A 19,890-nucleotide genomic window follows, 5' to 3' on the forward strand; every position below is an offset into this window, starting at 1 on the left:
CATCTTCTGTTGTGGAAGTTGATAGCCTAAATAAATTTAAGGCTGAGCTGGATAGGTATTTGGAATGAATGGAGGGGTGAAATGGAGTGTTTTTTTGGCTGATGCTGCATAAGCTTGCTTTCTTGCATTGTATGCCTCTACTAATGCTAATAAACTTAATTCGCCCCACCCCTTTGTTTGCTATGCATCCCCAGACCGTCTGACCGGCGAGGAACTTTACAGTTGGTGTTATGCAGTCAGGATGGTATGCCTCTGATTTTCATCTTCTGACGTATCACTTCCCACCCGAGGTTGAATTTTGATTCGTCAGAAAAGATGACGGTATCCCACTGCTCTTTTGTCGATGAAACATGCGTTTTAACCCAAGCAAGTTGCTTCTTCCTCATTTGTTGGGTCAACAAAGGCTTCTTCTTGAGCTGATTGGCATGCAGACCACATTCCGAAAGCAGTCTTTGGATAGTCTGTGCACTTGTTTCAACACCAGAGGCCATCTCCAAGTCCAGTTTTAGATTAGGAGCACTATCATAGCGATTACAAAGGCATAGCGTTTCAAATATTTATCTTGGGAAGGCGTAGTCACTCTCTTACGGCCTGATCCGCTTCACTTCACTGGTTTCACGCTTTAATTTCAGCACCCCGAATACTGTTGACCGGTGGCAGCCTATTTTATCACCGATAACATGTGTAGAAAGTCCTTCCTGGGCCAGAGCAACAGCTACACTTTTTTCCTTCTTGGTGTCAACTGAACATATGGAGCCCTGCATACACCTCCGCAAAACAGGATACCAGTGAGAGTGGTATACCCTTCCAATGCCGTATTTATAGAAATGGCTGATGCAACACCTTGCAATTACTGTCTGATGCAATACCTTTGCTTTGCAACAATTAAAATGACCGTAATCAAACAATATCTTATACATTTCACTACAAATGTTACTCTTTTTTAAGGTAATGCAGTTTTTTTGTCCGCCACTGTAAAAGAAAAACTGTTCAATACACTTTCTATGTGATAGCTATCATAATAAAAGTACTTCAATTCTGCACCACGGCATAGAGTGTAATTGGGAAAGGAGCAGATATCAGGTTGTACATTAGTTTCAGTTCTTCCAACGTACAGTTTGATGTAGAGACTGATATTTCTACCAGATTCACATGCTAGGCAGGAAAATAGATGCATACATGAAACTACCAGTGATCACTAAGGCTGATTGAAAATTTGAATCATTCCAGTGATTTTTAAAATTTTCAGGGATATAAAAAAAAAAAACCCAACATCTAATTAAAGCAGCAAGGAAGAGTATAATTTATTTTTACAGTATGTGTATATTGTACTCTTACGAGGGGAGGGGGAATGATTGATGAAGATTAATTTACAGCCACATTATAAATTTATAAAAATTGAAGTAATAAAAAAAATCACTCACAGTGACCAATTAAGTGAGGGGGAGGGGACATTACCACGACTACAAAGCTTGTATTTCAGAATCCCCCATCCTGAATGCTTCCAAAACAATGGAAGTATGCAGAGTGGTGATTTGCATGCTTCCATTGTTATGACATTTACTTAGTTTCAGGATTATAGTAATGGATCCAAGTTTCATCCATGGTGACTAGCCATGAAAATGCTCCTCTTGCTTTTCCTGGCACACTGTGCTCTTTCCTTCTACACCTTCTGCTAGATGGGTTCCCATACTTCTAACCCCTGGTAAGGGGTTAGAAGTCTGCGAACCCATCTAGCAGACACTTCACTCATGTGTAACTGTTGATGGACAATGTTCTCCACAGACCCTACAGAAATTGATACTGCCATCACTACAAGAAATTATAAGCTTATGATGAAAACAGATCCGAAACCAGTATTAAAAAGCATTCCACTTTTCTTCAAAAATGCCAAATGCTGCCTGTGCAGAACACCACTGCACATGGTGTTCTGCACAGGCAGCATTTGGTTGCAAAATACATAAGTGAAAAACTCCACGATGTTCTGAAAATGTTTATTAAATCAATAAATGAAATAAAGGTGAAATCCGTGAACTGTTTGGTTAATTATGTGATTAAAATGATAAAATCTACAACCAGCTGCTTTTATATACAGAAGTATGTTGGCTCTCAAAAGGAAATTGTTTACTTTTAAACTTTTTGATTCTGTTATAGAATTTCTTCTTGAAATAAACCATTAGCAACAAACTTAACTGAATCAAAAAGCATGTGTTTTACTTGGCTGATATATATTCAAACAAGACTTCAAAGCACAGATATGAATATAATTCAAGTTTGGACAATTAATTCTCGGGTTTTGATCCAAAATGGACCAATTTGTATCTACTTTAAATCAAAGAGGTTTTCGCTACTTTGCTAACTTGTCACATCTGTCAATTATGGAAAAAGATACAATTTCACACGATTTACTATTGTACATGTTCCATTTGAACAAACTGAAAGAAGAATTTAACATTTGATTTAAAGATCTTCATGATATGATTGTGCCAGAATGGATTCTACAACCATTTGTGTGTGATGTGTCTCAAGTTTAATTTATTTTACAAGAGGTAATTGAAATTACAGAAGACTCAGAGGCAAAATCTGTATTTCAAACTAAAGTGTATGCCTCCTATTGGAATACTGAAGATATGCAAAATACTCATAAATATCCTAAATTACAAACTACGGCAGAACTGCTTTTGTTTACTTTCTCCAGTTCTTATTAATAATCTACTGCAAAAAACAAGGAACAGGCTGAATATATCATAACATGGGGGCCTAAGGATCAAATTAAGTAATTTTGGCCCAGATACCACACAACTTATTGTAATGATTAAAATCGATATGCAATGGGCTGTGATTTTTATGGAACTAAAATGGCAGTAATAAATCAAATAATTTTTACCTTGTTTTTTTGTTACTAAAGTAAAGTAAAGTAACTGGTAAGTAATCACAAACTGATTGTTACTTTACTTACCTGTGTATTATAATTATTTTATTTTTTTAATAAATAATTAACTATTAGTGAGAGATTTTTTTTATAATCCCTCGATTAACATTAAAATGCATGTATTTTTTGGATGAGGAAAAAATGCATTTTTTAAGGGGGTTGGCAGGTAAAAATGGCTGGGAATCCCTGCATTAATACATGAATAGTCATAACTGCATTCCAATTTGTTCCTGTCCATCCAATAATTTGACAGAAAAAGAAATCACTTGCATGTGACATGCTCTGTATTCAACAGTTCTGAGCAGTTCAAATAATCACGAAAGTCATTGTTGGAGGGAAATACAAGATATTCCTGAGGTCATGGCAAAGGTAATGATAAGAATTACAAAAATACTTTCCAGAGCTGCTTCAATGATTTTCAGTGTCAGTAGTATATCATGACAAGAGCAAGTACTTAGAAAGAAATAATGTCAACAGTGTGAATATCTTATATTCTTGGAATTTAACATAAGATGCAAGTGAGAACTTGCCATTCGGGTGGAATAATTCTATTATGAATAATGGTAAGGGCTCCTTCTTGGAAAGTGAGACTCTGGTTTTCACCAAAACAAATTGTCGAACATGACTTGATAATGTGAGAAAGTGGGCAAGGAATGAGGGAAACAAAACTTTTAGTCATTTTTTGTTAAATACACATTCAAGGTTGCAACCTTAGTGTATCTATGGATTTACGATGGCAAATCCATCATAAATCTCTGTAATAATTTCATAACATAAGTGGTTATAATGTTTGATTTTCAGAGATTAATAAATTTATAACATGGTCACATATCAGTATATCATTGATTTTTTTCCAAATAATAATTAATAATTATTATATGCTTATAATAATTAACAATTCCATGTTTGCTTTAACTCTATTATATTAAATATAATCCCAATAGTTTAAATTATTAAAAATAATTACACTGCCACTTTTATCAGCAGTATTTTGTTTGTTTGTTTGTTTGTTATTTGGTTTTTAGGAGCATTAGCAACTAAAGCCATATTGCTCCGGGATATGCGGTAGTCATTCCCAGACCTTTCCGCATCCTCCGTATTTGGTGGTGATGGGCTTGAACCCCGGTCTAATCAAGAAGCGGGTGCTACGCACTGCTGCTCCTTCCCACCTGGCTACGGAGGCGCTCGCAGTATTTTGTATTTTGTAATGTGATTGTGCACGAATGTTTCATGTTAATTATTTCTTGTTCTGTAATAATTTTATATATTATTACAGAATTTATAATTCTATACGTTCTATAATATTTATAAATTATTCTATAAATAACTACAGCAGTTAAAGAAAAAAGTAAAGTAAAGAAACATTTATAACATTCTAATCTAGTAGTTTATAACAGATTAAAATATCTTTATTTTTTTAAAAGTAAAATTTCTTAATAATAAAATAATTTTAGGATTTTAATATTAGTATTTTTTCAAATTTAAATCTAAGCAAGCACTTTTATTTAACACAGAATCCACATTTAGAAAATAATGACATGGCTGTGAATGGTAAGGGTAAGTTGCTACAATGGATAAAAGGATGGTTAAGTGGGAGAAGACAGAGGGTGGAAATCAATGGGTGCTGCTCTTCGTGGACTAATGTTATTAGTGGAGTCCCACAGGGTTCGGTGTTAGGTCCACTGTTGTTTTGTATATTTATCAATGATATTGATGAAGGTATATCAGGCTTAATGTTGAAGTTTGCAGATGATACAAAGGTTGGCAGGGTTGTTAATGACAGTAATGGCAGTGTGCTACTGCAACAGGATCTAGATAATTTGGGCAGATGGGCTAAGAAGTGGCAACTGAAGTTTAACCTTGACAAATGCAAAGTACTGCATATGGGTAGAGGTAACCCCAGAGAAACGTACCAACTGTGTGGTACTACGCTTAAGGTGGTAGAAAATGAAAAAGACCTGGGAGTAATTGTGCACTGAGATATGAAGTTTTCTGAGCAATGCAGACAGGCTGCCAGGGCAGGTCATGGGGTTTTGTCAATGATATATAGGAATTTTGCTAGCAGGGAGAAGGAGGTGATTGTCCCTCTGTATAAGGCAATGGTCTGGCCATGCCTTGAGTACTGCGTACAGGTCTGGAGGCCTCATTTTAGGAAGGATGTAGATTTACTTGAGCGTGTACAGAGAAGGGCAACAAGATTGGTGAGGGGAATGAAGGGATCCTCTTACCAAGAGAGGCTTAAGTTCTGCAAATTGCAGTGGCTGGAGACTAGGCACTTGTGCGGTGATCTGATTGAGGTGTATAAGGCCTTGAATGGGTTAAGCACGCTGAATTCAGATGGGATCCTTCCACTTGTTCAGATTACGAACCTAAGGGGGCATAAATTCAAATTAAGAAAAGACAGATGTAGAATAAATGTGCGGAAATTTACCTTTAGCCAGTGGGTGGTTAATTGCTGGAACAAACTTTCATCTGTCATTGTGGAAGTCGATAGGTTGAATAAAATTTAAGGAGGAACTGGACAGGCATTTGGAGGGAATGGTGTGATTTTTTTTTTTTTTTTTTGGCTGATGCTGCATAAGCTCATACACTTGCTTTCTTGCATCACATGCCACTACTACTATTACTACTACTAATAGACTTTTTAACAAAAATTTTTTTTCTCTATTTAGTATAACTATGCATATCATAAAATGCCAATTATAAAACAAATTATTTAAAAAAATACCTAAGTGCATTTATTTATCAAAGAACTCCATGAAAATTATGCTTTGCAGAGTTTAATTTGAATTTTTTTCCAGTCAGTATAGGTATATACACAATTAATAGCCCAATGGACATGGGTGAATAATAAGATAAACAAAGATAAATAAAATGAATGGAGTAGGAACAGGAGAGTGTGTTCCAGAACTTTTGTTTTTATTTACAAAAATGGAACTGAACTATCATCTTCACTCTGAAGTGCTACATCTATTTTGCATTTCTTCCTGCTCAACATTATTCTTATGCTTATTTATTTGCAGAAGTCAGATTACATTGCATTCCCCACTGCTTTAAACCGAAAAATCATATCTGCATAAAATACATTAAGTAAAATTTACCATTTCCAGATTTTATAATATGAGGGCTGTTCAATTAAGAAAGATCATAATTTTTCACGAATAACCATACTGTTTGCTACTTCTAGCTGAGCTATGGAATTTAAGAACACACCAAAATACATCACATAGACAAACCTGCGCAGTTCACTGGTCGGTCGGTCAAGTTTATGCCTCTTCAGTTTCGCCTACAATAACAATGGACATGACACATGAGGAACAGTATGCTATTCTCAAATTTTGTTTGTCTCAGGAAACATCAGATGAAGCATATGAAATGTTAAAAGAGGCTTCCATATAGCATAGCTCGCAGGTGGTTTAGAATGTTTAAAGATAGATGTGATTTAGCATTAGTAGAGACATATGATGCGAGAAAGCAAGCTTACATAGCATCAGCCTGGCTAAAGCCAAAAAAATTCTGCACATTTATTCTCCAACTGGTTTTCCCCAATTTGAATTTACGCCCCCTCAGGTGCAGAATCTGGGGAAGAATTCCATCAGCATTAAGCTAGCTCAAATCATTCCAGGCCTCATACACCTCAATCAGATCACCTCGCAGGTGCCTAGTCTCCAGATGCTGCAATTTGCAGAACATAAGCCAACCTTTAACAGCAACCATTTGTTCCACTCACTAATCTTGTTGCCTTTCTCTGTACTTGTTCTAGTAGCTCAACATCTTTCCTAAAATGACAAATCCAGACCTGTATGCAGTACTCAAGGTGTGGCCTGACCATTAACTCATACAAAGGGGACAATCACCTCCTCATCACTGTTAGCAAAATTCCTATACACCATTGACAATACCCCACGAGCTACTCTTGCAGCCTGTCTGCACTGCTCAGAAAACTTCATATCTGACTGCACAATTACTCCCAGGTCTATTTCATTCTATATTAACTTGAGTGTAGTACCACACAGTAGGTATGTTACACTGGGGTTACTGCTACCCAAATGCAGTACTTTGCATTTATCTTTGTTAAACTTTAGTTGTAAGCTCTCAGCCTATCTGCTCAACTTTTCTAGATCCTGTTGCAGTAGCATACCATTCTTACTGTCATTAACAATCCTATCAACCTTCATATCATCTGCAAAACTTCGACATTAAGCTTGATATACCTTCATCAATATCATTGATAAATATAAAAAAACAACAATGGGCCCAACGTGGACCCCTGGTGAACTAAACCAATAACATTAGTGCATGAAGAGCAGTGTCCATTGATTACTACTTTCTGTCTTCTCCCACCCAACCATCCTTTTACTCATTGTAGCAATTTGCCCTTAATGCCATATTGCTCCAGCTTGTACAGTAGTCTTCCATGTGCAACAGTATTATTAATATCTTTCCTAAAATCCAAGTACAGTAAACCCTCGATTTAATGGACTAATAAGGGAGAAGGGGTATCCGCTAATGTGGAAAGTCCATTAAATTGAATGTAACCTGGGGGGGGGGTTACATTTTTTATTGTTCTTAATGTAAAAAAAAAAAAAAAGCTTTAATACAATATACAGTACTGTGCAATATAAAATTATATTGCAATTTGGCCTTTAATTTACAGATATCAGAAACTTTTTTATGCCGTAAATTTCACAAACGTGCTACTAAGATGCCTTGTTCTAATTTCTCAATTAGCTCTAATTTCTGTGCCACATTTAAGTACACACACTTTCTTTAACTCCTCTATCACTTGATGCCATTTTAAATTGTAAGGATTGCAAAATTATTTAATAAATAAAGTCACAATTCAGAAATCACAGAAACTCTGAATACAACCTGACTGCACGGTAGCTTGAGGCAGACTGAGACCGAAACAAAGCAAGTCGGTAGACCTGCAGTTTAGTGTCCCAAATCACATTCAGCTTGCAATGCCTGCTCTTATCTGGGAAAAGAGCTATTTGAACACGTAGTAGTAGTAGTAGCAGCAGCAGTGGCACTTGATGCAAGAAAGCAAGTGTATGAGCTTATGCAGCATCTGCTAAAAAAAAAAAAAAAAAAAAAAAAAAACACACCATTCCCTCCAAATGCCTGTCCAGTTCCTCCTTAAATTTATTCAACCTATCAACTTCCACAACGACAGATGGAAGTTTGTTCCAGCAATTAACCACCCGCTGGCTAAAGGAAAATTTCCGCACATCTAATCTACATCTGTCTTTTCTTAATTTGAATTTATGCTCCCTTAGGTTCATAATATCTGAACAAGTGGAAGGATCCCATCAGAATTCAGCGTGGTCAACCCATTCAAGGCCTTACATACCTCAATCAGATCACCGCACAGTTGCCTAGTCTCCAGCCACTGCAATTTGCAGAACTTAAGCCTCTCTTGGTAAGAGGATCCCTTCATTCCCCTCACCAATCTTGTTGCCCTTCTCTGTACATGCTCAAGTAAATCTACATCCTTCCTAAAATGAGGCCTCCAGACCTGTACGCAGTACTCAAGGCGTGGCCCGACCATTGTCTTATACAGAGGGATAATCACCTCCTTTTCCCTGCTAGCAAAATTCCTATATATCATTGACAAAACCCCATGACCTGCCCTGGCAGCCTGTCTGCATTGCTCAGAAAACTTCATATCTCACTGCACAATTACTCCCAGGTCTTTTTCATTTTCTACCACCTTAAGTGTAGTACCACACAGTTGGTACGTTTCTCTGGGGTTACTTCTACCCATATGCAGTACTTTGCATTTGTCAAGGTTAAACTTCAGTTGCCACTTAGCCCATCTGCCCAAATTATCTAGATCCTGTTGCAGTAGCACACTGCCATTACTGTCATTAAAAACCCCGCCAACCTTTGCATCATCTGCAAACTTCAACATTAAGCCTGATATACCTTCATCAATATCATTGATAAATATACAAAACAACAGTGGACCTAACACCGAACCCTGTGGGACTCCACTAATAACATTAGTCCAAGAAGAACAGCACCCATTGATTACACACCCTCTGTCTTCTCCCACTTAACCATCCTTTTATCCATTGTAGCAACTTACCCTTAATACCATTCTGCTCCAATTTGTACAGTAGTCTTCCATGCGCAACAGTGTCAAAAGCTTTCCTGAAATCCAAATATATGATATCAAAATTATTTTTTGCATCCAGTTCCTTTGTAACCACATCATAATATCCTATCAAATTTGTTAGACAAGACTTTCCCTTAACAAACAAATACTGTGTCTGAATTATTGCTGCAGTCTTGTCTAGATGATCCCGCAATGCATCTTTAACCAGTGATTCCATTATTTTACCTGGAACAGAAGTTAAACTAACTGGTCTGTAATTACTCGTGTCAACCTTCGATCCCCCTTTGTGAATTGGGGATACATTTGCACATCTCCAGTCCATGGGAACCTCCCCTGAGTCCAAGGATGCTCTCAAAATTATGGCTAAAGGTTTGCTTAGTTGCTTTGCCGCCTCCTTTAATTTAGCTGGATAGATCCCATCCACCCCAGGTGCTTTTCTTATGTTTAACTTCAACAATTTCTCCTCCACTTTGCTTTCAGTTATTACAAAATCATTAAGTATCCTGCTACAATTTGATAACCTTCTGCCATTTTCAAACCTTAATAATTCCTCATGTGTGAATGTAGATGCAAAATACTCATTCAGTTTGTTTGCTATCTGAGCAGGTGTCAAGTGGACCAATCAGATTCATCCCCTTCCTTTTAGAGTTTATATAAGTAAAGAAATCCTTGCTGTTTTTCTTAGCATCTTTTGCCAAGGATTTCTTGTAATCTGCCTTAGCCTGCCTAACCTCCTCTGCCACCTGATTACAAACTAGCTTATATCTGCCATAGGCTTCTGAGTCGCTTGATAATTTATATGCATCCCATGCATTTTTCTTCTCTATTACGAGTCTCATTAGTTCATTAGATAACCATTTAGGCCTAAATCTTGAACAATATTTCTTAATAGGTATGAAACTTTTAGTAGCTTCCACGATTAATTCCTTGAATGCTTCCCACTTAGAATTTACTGTTGGTAACATCGTCAGTTGATCCCACTGTACAGAATTTAAAAACTGTCGGAGACGTTTTCAGACAGAATAAAAAACAATTTCCTGAATTTGATTATAAAAATAAAAGTAGGTAATTATCGAAACAATAATGGAAATAGGTAATTATTATTAATTTTTAATTTATAATAACACTGAAATTTTGTATAAACTAAAAAAAAAAAAAAAAAATAACATGGTCGAGATAAATATGTACATTACTGTATTATTATTTGTCCAGTCCTTTAAATCCGTTATATCGGGGTCCATTAAATTGAGGTTATTGTATATGATATCAAAATAATTTTTTGCATCCAGTTCCTTTGTGACCACATCATAATATCCATCAAATTGACCAGACAAGACTTCCTCTTAACAAACTCATGCTGTGACTGAACTATAAACTGCAGTCTTGTCTAGATGACCTAGCAGTGCTTGACCAGCGACTCCATTATTTTCCCAAGAACAGAAGTTAAACTAACATTTCTGCAATTACTCGTGTCACCTTTCGATCCTGCTTTGTGAATTGGGGATACATTTGAACATCTCCATTCTGTGGGGACCTCTCCTGAGTCCAAATATGCTGTAATAATCATGGCTAACAGCCTGCTTACTTCCTTTGCTGCCTTCTTTATTACATCTTGATAGATCCCATCCACCCCAGGTGCCTTCCTTATGTTTAACTTCAGCAATTTCTCCTCCACTTTGCTCTTAGTTATTAAAAATCATTTAACTCCCTGTTAGAGTTTCAAAAGCTTCTGGCCTCCACTTTCCTCATGTGTGAATGTAGATGCAAAATACTCATTCAGTTTGTCTACTTCCCGAGCAGAATCAAGAACAAATCGAACCATCGATATCAAGTGGATCAATCTGATTTATTCCCTTCCTTCTAGAGTTTACATAAGTAAAGAGGTCTTTGCTGTTTTTCTTTGCATCCTTTGCCAAAGTTTTCTTGTAATCTGCCTTAGCCTGCATAACCTCCTTTGTGATTTGATTACTGACTATCTTATATTTAACATAGGCATTTGTGTCTTGATAATTTATATGCATCCCATGCATTTTTCTTCTCTGCTAAGAGTCTCATTAGTTCACCTGACATCTATTTAGGCCTAAACCATGAACAGTATTTCTTAGTTGGTATGAAAAGTGTAGTACCTTACAAGATTAATTCCTTGAATGCTTCCCATTTAGAATTTGCTGATGGTAACATCTTTAATTTATTCTAACTTATAGAATTTAAAAACTGTCGGAACCACTGTAGTCAACTTTACGAAAGCAAAAACCGTTCCCTTTACTCCTGATGGTAGTTACATCTTTGAGTAATTCTTATATTAATACACTGTTATCACTACCATCTAGGGGTTCCTTTATCTGCAGATTCTTAATGCATGAATAATCACTGCTGATAATCAGATCAAGAGTATTACTCCCTCTGGTTGCCTCACGGACAGGCTGCTGTAGTAGTAGTATGTGATGCAAGAAAGCAAGTGTATGAGCTTATGCAGCATCAGCCAAAAAAAAAAAAAAAAAAAAAATCACACCATTCCCTCCAAATGCCTGTCCAGTTCCTCCTTGAATTTATATAACCTATCAACTTCCACAACGACAGATGGAAGTTTGTTCCAGCAATTAACCACCCGCTGGCTAAAGGCAAATTTTGCACATCTATTCTACATCCGTCTTTTCTTAATTTGAATTTATGCCCCCTTAGGTTCGTAATCTGAACAAGTGGAAGGATCCCATCAGAATTCAGCGTGCTCAACCCATTCAAGGCCTTATACACCTCAATCAGATCACTTCACAGATGCCTAGTCTCCAGCCACTGCAATTTGCAGAACTTAAGCCTCTCTTGGTAAGAGGATCCCTTCATTCCCCTCACCAATCTTGTTGTCCTTCTCTGTACACGCCCAAGTAAATCTACATCCCTCCTAAAATAAGGCCTCCAGACCTGTATGCTGTACTCAAGGCATGGCCTGACCATTGCCTTATACAGAGGGACAATCACCTCCTTTCCCCTGCTAGCAAAATTCCTATATATCATTGACAAAACCCCATGACCTGCCCTGGCAGCCTTGCTCAAAAAACTTCATATCTGACTGCACAATTACTCCCAGTTCTTTTTCATTTTCTACCACTTTAAGTGTAGTACCACACAGTTGGTACGTTTCTCTGGGGTTACTTCTACCCATATGCAGTACTTTGCATTTGTCAAGGTTAAACTTCAGTTGCCACTTCTTAGCCCATCTGCCCAAATTATCTAGATCCTGTTGCAGTAGCACACTGCCATTACTGTCATTAACAACCCTCCCAAACTAGGGTTGGCAGGGTTGAGGGGCCCATCAGGCTCTCAGCTGCCCACATCAACGCCAGAGCTTGCACCTGGTCATCACGCAACACAGCGGCAACCTCCAAGGCAGATTGCGCTGGTCCCAAAGGAACTAGTAGTTGTTGGTGACTATATTGTCAGGGAAACTGGGAACATCCTTTGTAAAATGGATAGGTGGAACAGGACCAGGATATGTCTGCCAGGGGCAAAGGTTGATGACGTTGTAGAGCAGATATCATCTTTTAGGGGCACAAAAGGTGATATAGTTGTACACATTGGCACTAATGATATTAAGAGTAGGAGACCGGCAGAATTACTTAACAAGTACAGGTCACTGTTGAAAAAAAGCCGTGAAATAGGGTTGAATTTGAAAGTGTCAGCAATTCTGCACAGACACGATAGGAGGGAGTATATGATGAGAGCCTTGTCGATCAATTCGGCCCTGGAAAGATTGTGCAAGGCTCAAGGGATAGAATTTTTTTCAGCCTGGACTGTACTTGTTAACAGGAGAGACTGCTTCTACAGGGATGGGATACACTTAAATAGAAAGGGTGCAAGAATATTTGCTGATGCCATCGAGGCAGTGTTAGGTGGGTCGGAAAACTGATAGCTTGGGGGGATACAAGGACTAATAGTTTAACAGTAGCCGTAGGCAGAGGTGAAGGTGATTCTTGCACAACTTCTATTAGAATAACTAGCGACCTGGAGCGAGGGGTGTTGGGGGTTTCAGGGACGGATGGCAGTCATCGTGAAACAGGTGGGTATATGGGATGTGTTAGAGTAATTAAGAATAAGAATAGGTGCATGTATACTTGCATGTATACCAATGCTAGAAGTATAGTAAATAAATTTCATGAATTTGAAGTGTTGGTCAAGACATCAAAGGCGGATATTGTTGGGATATCAGAGACGTGGTGTCACACAGATATAAGGAATGCGGAACTGGAATTTGGGGAGTACAATGTGTACAGAAAGGATAGACAGGATAGGAAGGGAGGAGGTGTTATGCTGTTAATAAAGAAAAACATAAAATCAAAAGAAGTGCAACCAGTTGATATAGATGAACAGTGCACTGTTGAGTCAGTTTGGTGTGACATAAGCACTGCGAAAGCAAAAATAAGAGTAGGAGCGTGTTATAGGCCTAATGACTTGAATGAGTACAATGAACAATTGTACAGAGAAACAGAGTGGGCTAGTAAATCGGAATGTCTTATAATGGGGGATTTTAACTTCCCAGATATTGACTGGAACTTGTGGGTTGGGCACTCATACACTAGTCAGACTTTTGTGAATTTATTGGATGATTGTTTTCTGTAGCAGCATGTTCGAGAGGCAACCAGAGAAAGTAATACTCTTGATCTGGTTATCAGCAGTGATCATTCATGTATTAGGAATTTGCAGATAAAAGAACCACTAGGTGGCAGTGATCACAGTGTACTGACGTGGAATTTACTTAAAGATTTAACTACTATCAGGGGTAAAGGAAAGGGTTTTTGCTTCCGTAAAGGCGAGTACAGTGGTCTCCGACAGTTTTTAAATTCTGTACAGTGGGATCAACTGACAATGTTACCAACAGTAAATTATAAGTGGGAAGCATTCAAGGAATTAATCATGGATGCTACTAAAAGGTTCATACCTATTAAGAAATATTGTTCAAGGTTTAGGCCTAAATGGTTGTCAAATGAACTAATGAGACTCGTAATAGAGAAGAAAAATGCATGGGATGCATATAATTTATCAAGCGACTCAGAAGCATATGGCAGATATAAGTTAATCTGTAATCAGGTCACAAAGGAGGTTCGGCAGGTGAAGGCAGATTACGAGAAATCCTTGGCAAAAGATGCTAAGAAACACAGCAAGGATTTCTTTACTTATATAAACTCTAAAAGGAGGGAGTTGAGTCTGATTGGTCCATTGGATATCGATGGTTCGACTGTTGATGATCCTGCTCAGATAGCAAACAAACTGAATGAGTATTTTGCATCTACATTCACACGTGAATAATTATTAAGGTTTGAAAATGGCAGAAGGTTATCAAATTGTAGCAAGATACTTAATGATTTTGTAATAACCGAGAGCAAAGTGGAAGAGAAATGGTTGAAGTGAAACGTAAGAAAAGCACCTGGAGTGGATGGGATCTATCCAGTTATATTAAAGGAGACGGCAAAGCAACTAAGCAAACCCTTAGCCAAAATTACGAGAGCATCCTTGGACTCAGTGGAGGTTCCCACGGACTGGAGATGTGCAAATGTATCCCCAATTCACAAAGGGGGATCGAAGGGTGACACGAGTAATTACAGACCAGTTAGTTTAACTTCTGTTCCGGGTAAAATAATGGAATCGCTGGTTAAAGATGCATTGCAGGATCATCTAGACAAGACTGCAGCAATAATTCAGACACAGCATGGGTTTGTTAAGGGAAAGTCTTTTCTGACAAATTTGATAGGATATTATGATGTGGTTACAAAGGAACTTGATGCGAAAAACAATTTTGATATCATATATTTGGATTTCAGGAAAGCTTTTGACACTGTTGCGCATGGAAGACTATTGTACAAATTGGAGCAGAATGGTATTAAGGGTAAGTTGCTACAATGGATAAAAAAGGATGGTTAAGTGCTAGAAGACAGAGGGTGGTAATCAATGGGTGCTGCTCTTCTTGGACTAATGTTATTAGTGGAATCCCACAGGGTTCGGTGTTAGGTCCACTGTTGTTTTGTATATTTATCAATGATATTGATGAAGGTATATCAGGCTTAATGTCGAAGTTTGCAGATGATACAAAGGTTGGCAGAGTTGTTAATGACAGTAATGGCAGTGTGCTACTGCAACAGGATCTAGATAATTTGGGCAGATGGACTAAGAAGTGGCAACTGAAGTTTAACCTTGACAAATGCAAAGTACTACATATGGGTAGAAGTAACCCCAGAGAAACGTACCAACTGTGTTGTACTACACTTAAGGTGGTAGAAAATGAAAAAGACCTGGGAGTAATTGTGCAGTAAGATATGAAGTTTTCTGAGCAATGCAGACAGGCTGCCAGGGCAGGTCATGGGGTTTTGTCAATGATATATAGGAATTTTGCTAGCAGGGAAAAGGAGGTGATTATCCCTCTGTATAAGGCAATGGTCAGGACACGGCTTGAGTACTGCGTACAGGTCTGGAGGCCTCATTTTAGGAAGGATGTAAATTTACTTGAGCGTGTACAGAGAAGGGCAACAAGATTGGTGAGGGGAATGAAGGGATCCTCTTACCAAGAGAGGCTTAAGTTCTGCAAATTGCAGTGGCTGGAGGCTAGGCACCTGCGTGGTGATCTGATTGAGGTATATAAAGCCTTGAATGGGTTGAGCAAGCTGAATTCTGATGGGATTCTTCCACTTGTTCTGATTACGAATCTAAGGGGGCGTAAATTCAAATTAAGAAAAGACAGATGTAGAATAGATGTGCGGAAATTTTCCTTTAGCCAGCGGGTGGTTAATTGCTGGAACAAACTTCCATCTGTCGTTGTGGAAGTTGATAGGTTGAATAAGTTTAAGGAGGAACTGGACAGGCATTTGGAGGGAATGGTGTGATTTTTTTTTTTTTTTTTTGGCTGATGCTGCATAAGCTCATACATTTGCTTTCTTGCATCACATGCCACTACTACTACTACTATCTGCAAACTTCGACACTAAGTTTGCAGTGATATACCTTCATCAATATCATTGATAAATATACAAAACAACAGAGGACCCAATACCGAACCCTGTGGGACTCCACTAATAACATTAGTCCACAAAGAGCAGCACCCATTAATTACCACCCTCTGTCTTCTCCCACTCTACCATCCTTTTATCCATTGTAGCAACTTACCCTTAATACCATTCTGCTCCAATTTGTACAATAGTCTTTCATGCGCAACAGTGTCAAAAGCTTTCCTGAAATCCAAATATATGAGAAAGCGATCATCCAATAAATACAAAACTCTTGCTAGTGTGAGTGACCAATCCACAAGTTCCAGTGTATATCTGGGAAGTTAAAATCCCCCATTATAAGACAATCTGATTTACTGGTGCGCTCTATTTCTCTGTACATTTAATCACAAAAATCAGCAGTCTTGGAGCTCCAACCACTGCTGTCACCACAGAAACCATAAAAACTGCTTCTGTAAGTGTGAGAGAAGATCATCGTATAATAGTAAAGCAACCGGCAGAGATGTCAAGAATATCAGTAGGCAGCATGCACAGTATTTTCAATGATTATTTGCTTATGACATGTTTGTGCATGCTGGGTTCCAAGATTACTCACACCTGAGCAATAGCAAGTTACTGAAGATGGTGAGGTTGTGCACAAGCTCATAACGGCAGAGGAGATATGGCTTCATCATTTTGACCCAGAGAGCATTAAAAACAATTACTATATTCATAGATGACAGTGAATGAAGAGCTGGACATTGTGAAACTTGCTATGCTTTATCTTACATGATGATAAGTTGTCTCATGCATTAATTAATGAAAACCAAAAATCTTGAGTCTTATTTTAAAATTAACTGCTATATTAAGAACAATGGGTATTATTTCTTACTTTTCATCTTTATAATTTCTCCCATTGGGGCAAAGGCACTCAGCAGCATCGCATTTTGAATACTTAAAAAGAAGATCAGCATAAGCATTTTGTTCTAATTCCCATGAGGCATCTCTGAAAGATCAATATGTCTATAATGAAAAGTTAATTATAATAACATATGTTAAAGTTCTTATAACAGCATTTTGTTAAAATAAGCTACTCTTGACTAAAACGTATGCCTGATCAAAAAAATAAGCTGTAACATGCACACACATTTATTTATTAAAAAAACATTTCCACATTATGTAGAAATATTAAGGCAAAATAATACAAAAGTAGCTAAAAATTCAATAAAATAAAATAATTTCTGCCCTAATATAGTTGGAGAAGGACATTACATGGTGGTTTTCCGTGGAACTAAATCACTATACATTAAGGTCCTGGGGAGAATAACAGTTTCTAGACTTGATGCTCTAGATTCCCAAGTTAGGTAATCGGTCAAGCAATGGCTTCACTTACCACATGATACAGTCACTGCGTATATTTATGCTGACATCACAGAGGGGGGTCTTGGAACTCCACCCCTTTGATGGACTATTTCCCCCTCCTGAAAAGAAATAGGCTGTAGAATTTACAATTTTCCCCCTTCGGCTTTGACTAGAGAGCTAGCTAACTCTTCGTATACAAAATGAGTTAAGTAACATCAAGAGGCTGCAATGTGACGGTAGTGTCTTACTTGAAAGCAAGACGTCGGTGAAGTGACAGTAGAGCCGTCTCTTACATGCATCCTTCAATGGCACTTACTTACGTGAGTTGGGCAGCATTGATGGGTGGGCAACGGAATCAAGTTGTTGTCCAGCCATGCACATGTATACTTTATAAGAGCAAGCATTAATGCTCTTTCCACTCTCTAGAACATCAAGAGGATGTAGTACAGAGAGAATATGCAGGGCTGGATGCAATATGGTCGAGTCGCTCACCCATATCTCCCAGAGATGCTTTCGTATGCATGGTTTACATGTCAAGTGCCATGATGCAATCATAAGCATAGTCAAAAATAGACCTCACCAAAAGGGTTGAGTGGTCCGAAAGGAGCCCCGATATCAAACTACAGAAGGATTGCAGAAACCCGACCTTCTGTGTGCAAGAGATGCTCCACTGTTCCTTCTCGATGCCCAGATAGTAGGCACGGGGTATTATCTTGAAATTTGTCATTGTATAAAGAAAAATAAATATAACAATAACTTAAGTCTCAAAAAAGCAATAACCAAGGAATTTGGTAGACAGCCTATTGCCTCTACAATAATCTTATCGTATAAGGGTGTCTGGTGCAAGACTTCAGCATTAGTACTTCAATCAATGGGCATTACCACTGCTGACTTAAAGATAATTGCAGTCAGGACACTTCAGGGGATGTTGAGCTGCTGGGGCGCATCAGTGGATGACCATGGTCATTGTCGATGACCTCTCATGTCGGTAGGTTGAAAGGCACCTATGTAATGGATAAACCTTCTCCAAGAAGTAAGGGAATAAAGTAATAAAATAACATTTCAGGCACCTCGCCGTAGGATGGATTCTGGCAAGGTTCCCAAAATGCCTGAATGTATAGTGATTTAGTTAATAGCTAAATACGAGGTGCTACCCAAATGTTCCCGAAATTTGAATGTTGCACGAGGACTATGCTTAGTATGGAGTCGTGGTGCTAAGTAACACTGCATGCATCCTTTGTGAATAAGTGTGCCACATTCCGTTGGGCTGGATAGAATTATTGAATATTTATGTGCATTTCTTTGGTGGTGTGTTTCACATAGTTTGCGATGGCTGATGTGAGAGAGCAACCCGCTTGCATCAAGTTTTGTTTCCTTCTTAAAGATACAGCAGCAGAAACCCATAAGTTGAAACAAGCTTTTGGTGACAATGCTTTAGGCCAGATGTAGACCTACCACTGGTATAACTGCTTTAAACCATTCACAACATTTGTGACACTGTAGGACTATCGTACGTCATGCATCCACGGATTTTGTCAGACGAGTTGAACATGAGAAGGATCGTGGGCAAGTTCGTGCCACGGTTACTGAGTGAAGGCCAAAAGCAGTATCACATAGAAGTTAGCAGAAATCTTAAAGAATGGGCCAGGAGCTATCAAAACCTCCTTGGGTATGACCAAGAAACAATCATCCCAGTGGAAGAGCCAATCTTCACCCCAACTGAAGAAAGCCCGACAAGTGAGGAGCAATGTGAAGTCCATGCCGATCTGTTTTTTGGACATTGACGGGATTATCCATAAGGAATTCATCCCTCCTGTCAAGACCGTCAATGCAAAGTTCTACAGCGACATCCTGAGGTGGTTAAGGAAAGCTGTCAGGAGGAAAAAAGTCCAGAGAAGTGGTGCACAAAGAACTGGGTTCTTCATTGTGACAATGTGCTGGCCCACACATCTCTCACTGTGGCACAGTTTTTGGCATCCAACAACATGACAATCATCCACCACCCCGCCTTATTTTCCAGACTTAGCCCCTTGCAACTTCTTCCTCTTCCCAGAAATGAAAATCAAGCTGAAGGGTCGAAGATTTGGCAGCATAGAGGATATCCAAATCGAATTGCAAACGGTGCTGAACACTATGACGGAGAAGGACTTTCAGGATACATTCAAATCATGGGAGTAGCACTGGAATCTGTTTTTACGCTCTCCAGGGGACTACTTTGAAAGTGACAGTGGCGAATAAGATCCAGTATGAGTCTAATTTATTTTATAAATACATTTTGGGAACTTCTGGAACTTCCACCTCGTATACTATCTTAATATTCACGAGGTATAAGAGTGGTCATTACAGAAATCTAATTTCTGCCCTCTTATGGGTTTTACCTTCTTTTTACAAAAATCATCAGTAGGGAGCCATTGTGGGTGGTCCTACCATGCTTGGTAGCATTGTTCCCTTCATACCCACAAACAGAAGAAACAGGAAAAAGAAGGTACAGAAAGACTTCCCAAATT

General features: G+C 38.4%; 1 protein-coding gene across 1 annotated transcript in view; it reads right to left on the minus strand.

Annotated features, from left to right (window-relative positions):
- Positions 1-19,890, minus strand: part of LOC150082292 (uncharacterized) — a 125,433-nt gene that overhangs the window by 19,170 nt on the left and 86,373 nt on the right. Inside the window, exon 8 of the mRNA XM_090380110.1 lies at positions 16,914-17,027. Within this exon, the coding sequence (XP_090236236.1) occupies positions 16,914-17,027 (114 nt within the window). The remainder of the gene's footprint in view (positions 1-16,913; positions 17,028-19,890) is intronic.

The sequence above is a fragment of the Mastigoproctus giganteus genome, chromosome 8 (assembly GCF_048544385.1).
Source record: "Mastigoproctus giganteus isolate SK-2022 chromosome 8, ASM4854438v1, whole genome shotgun sequence".
In the NCBI taxonomy this organism is placed as follows: domain Eukaryota; kingdom Metazoa; phylum Arthropoda; class Arachnida; order Uropygi; family Thelyphonidae; genus Mastigoproctus; species Mastigoproctus giganteus.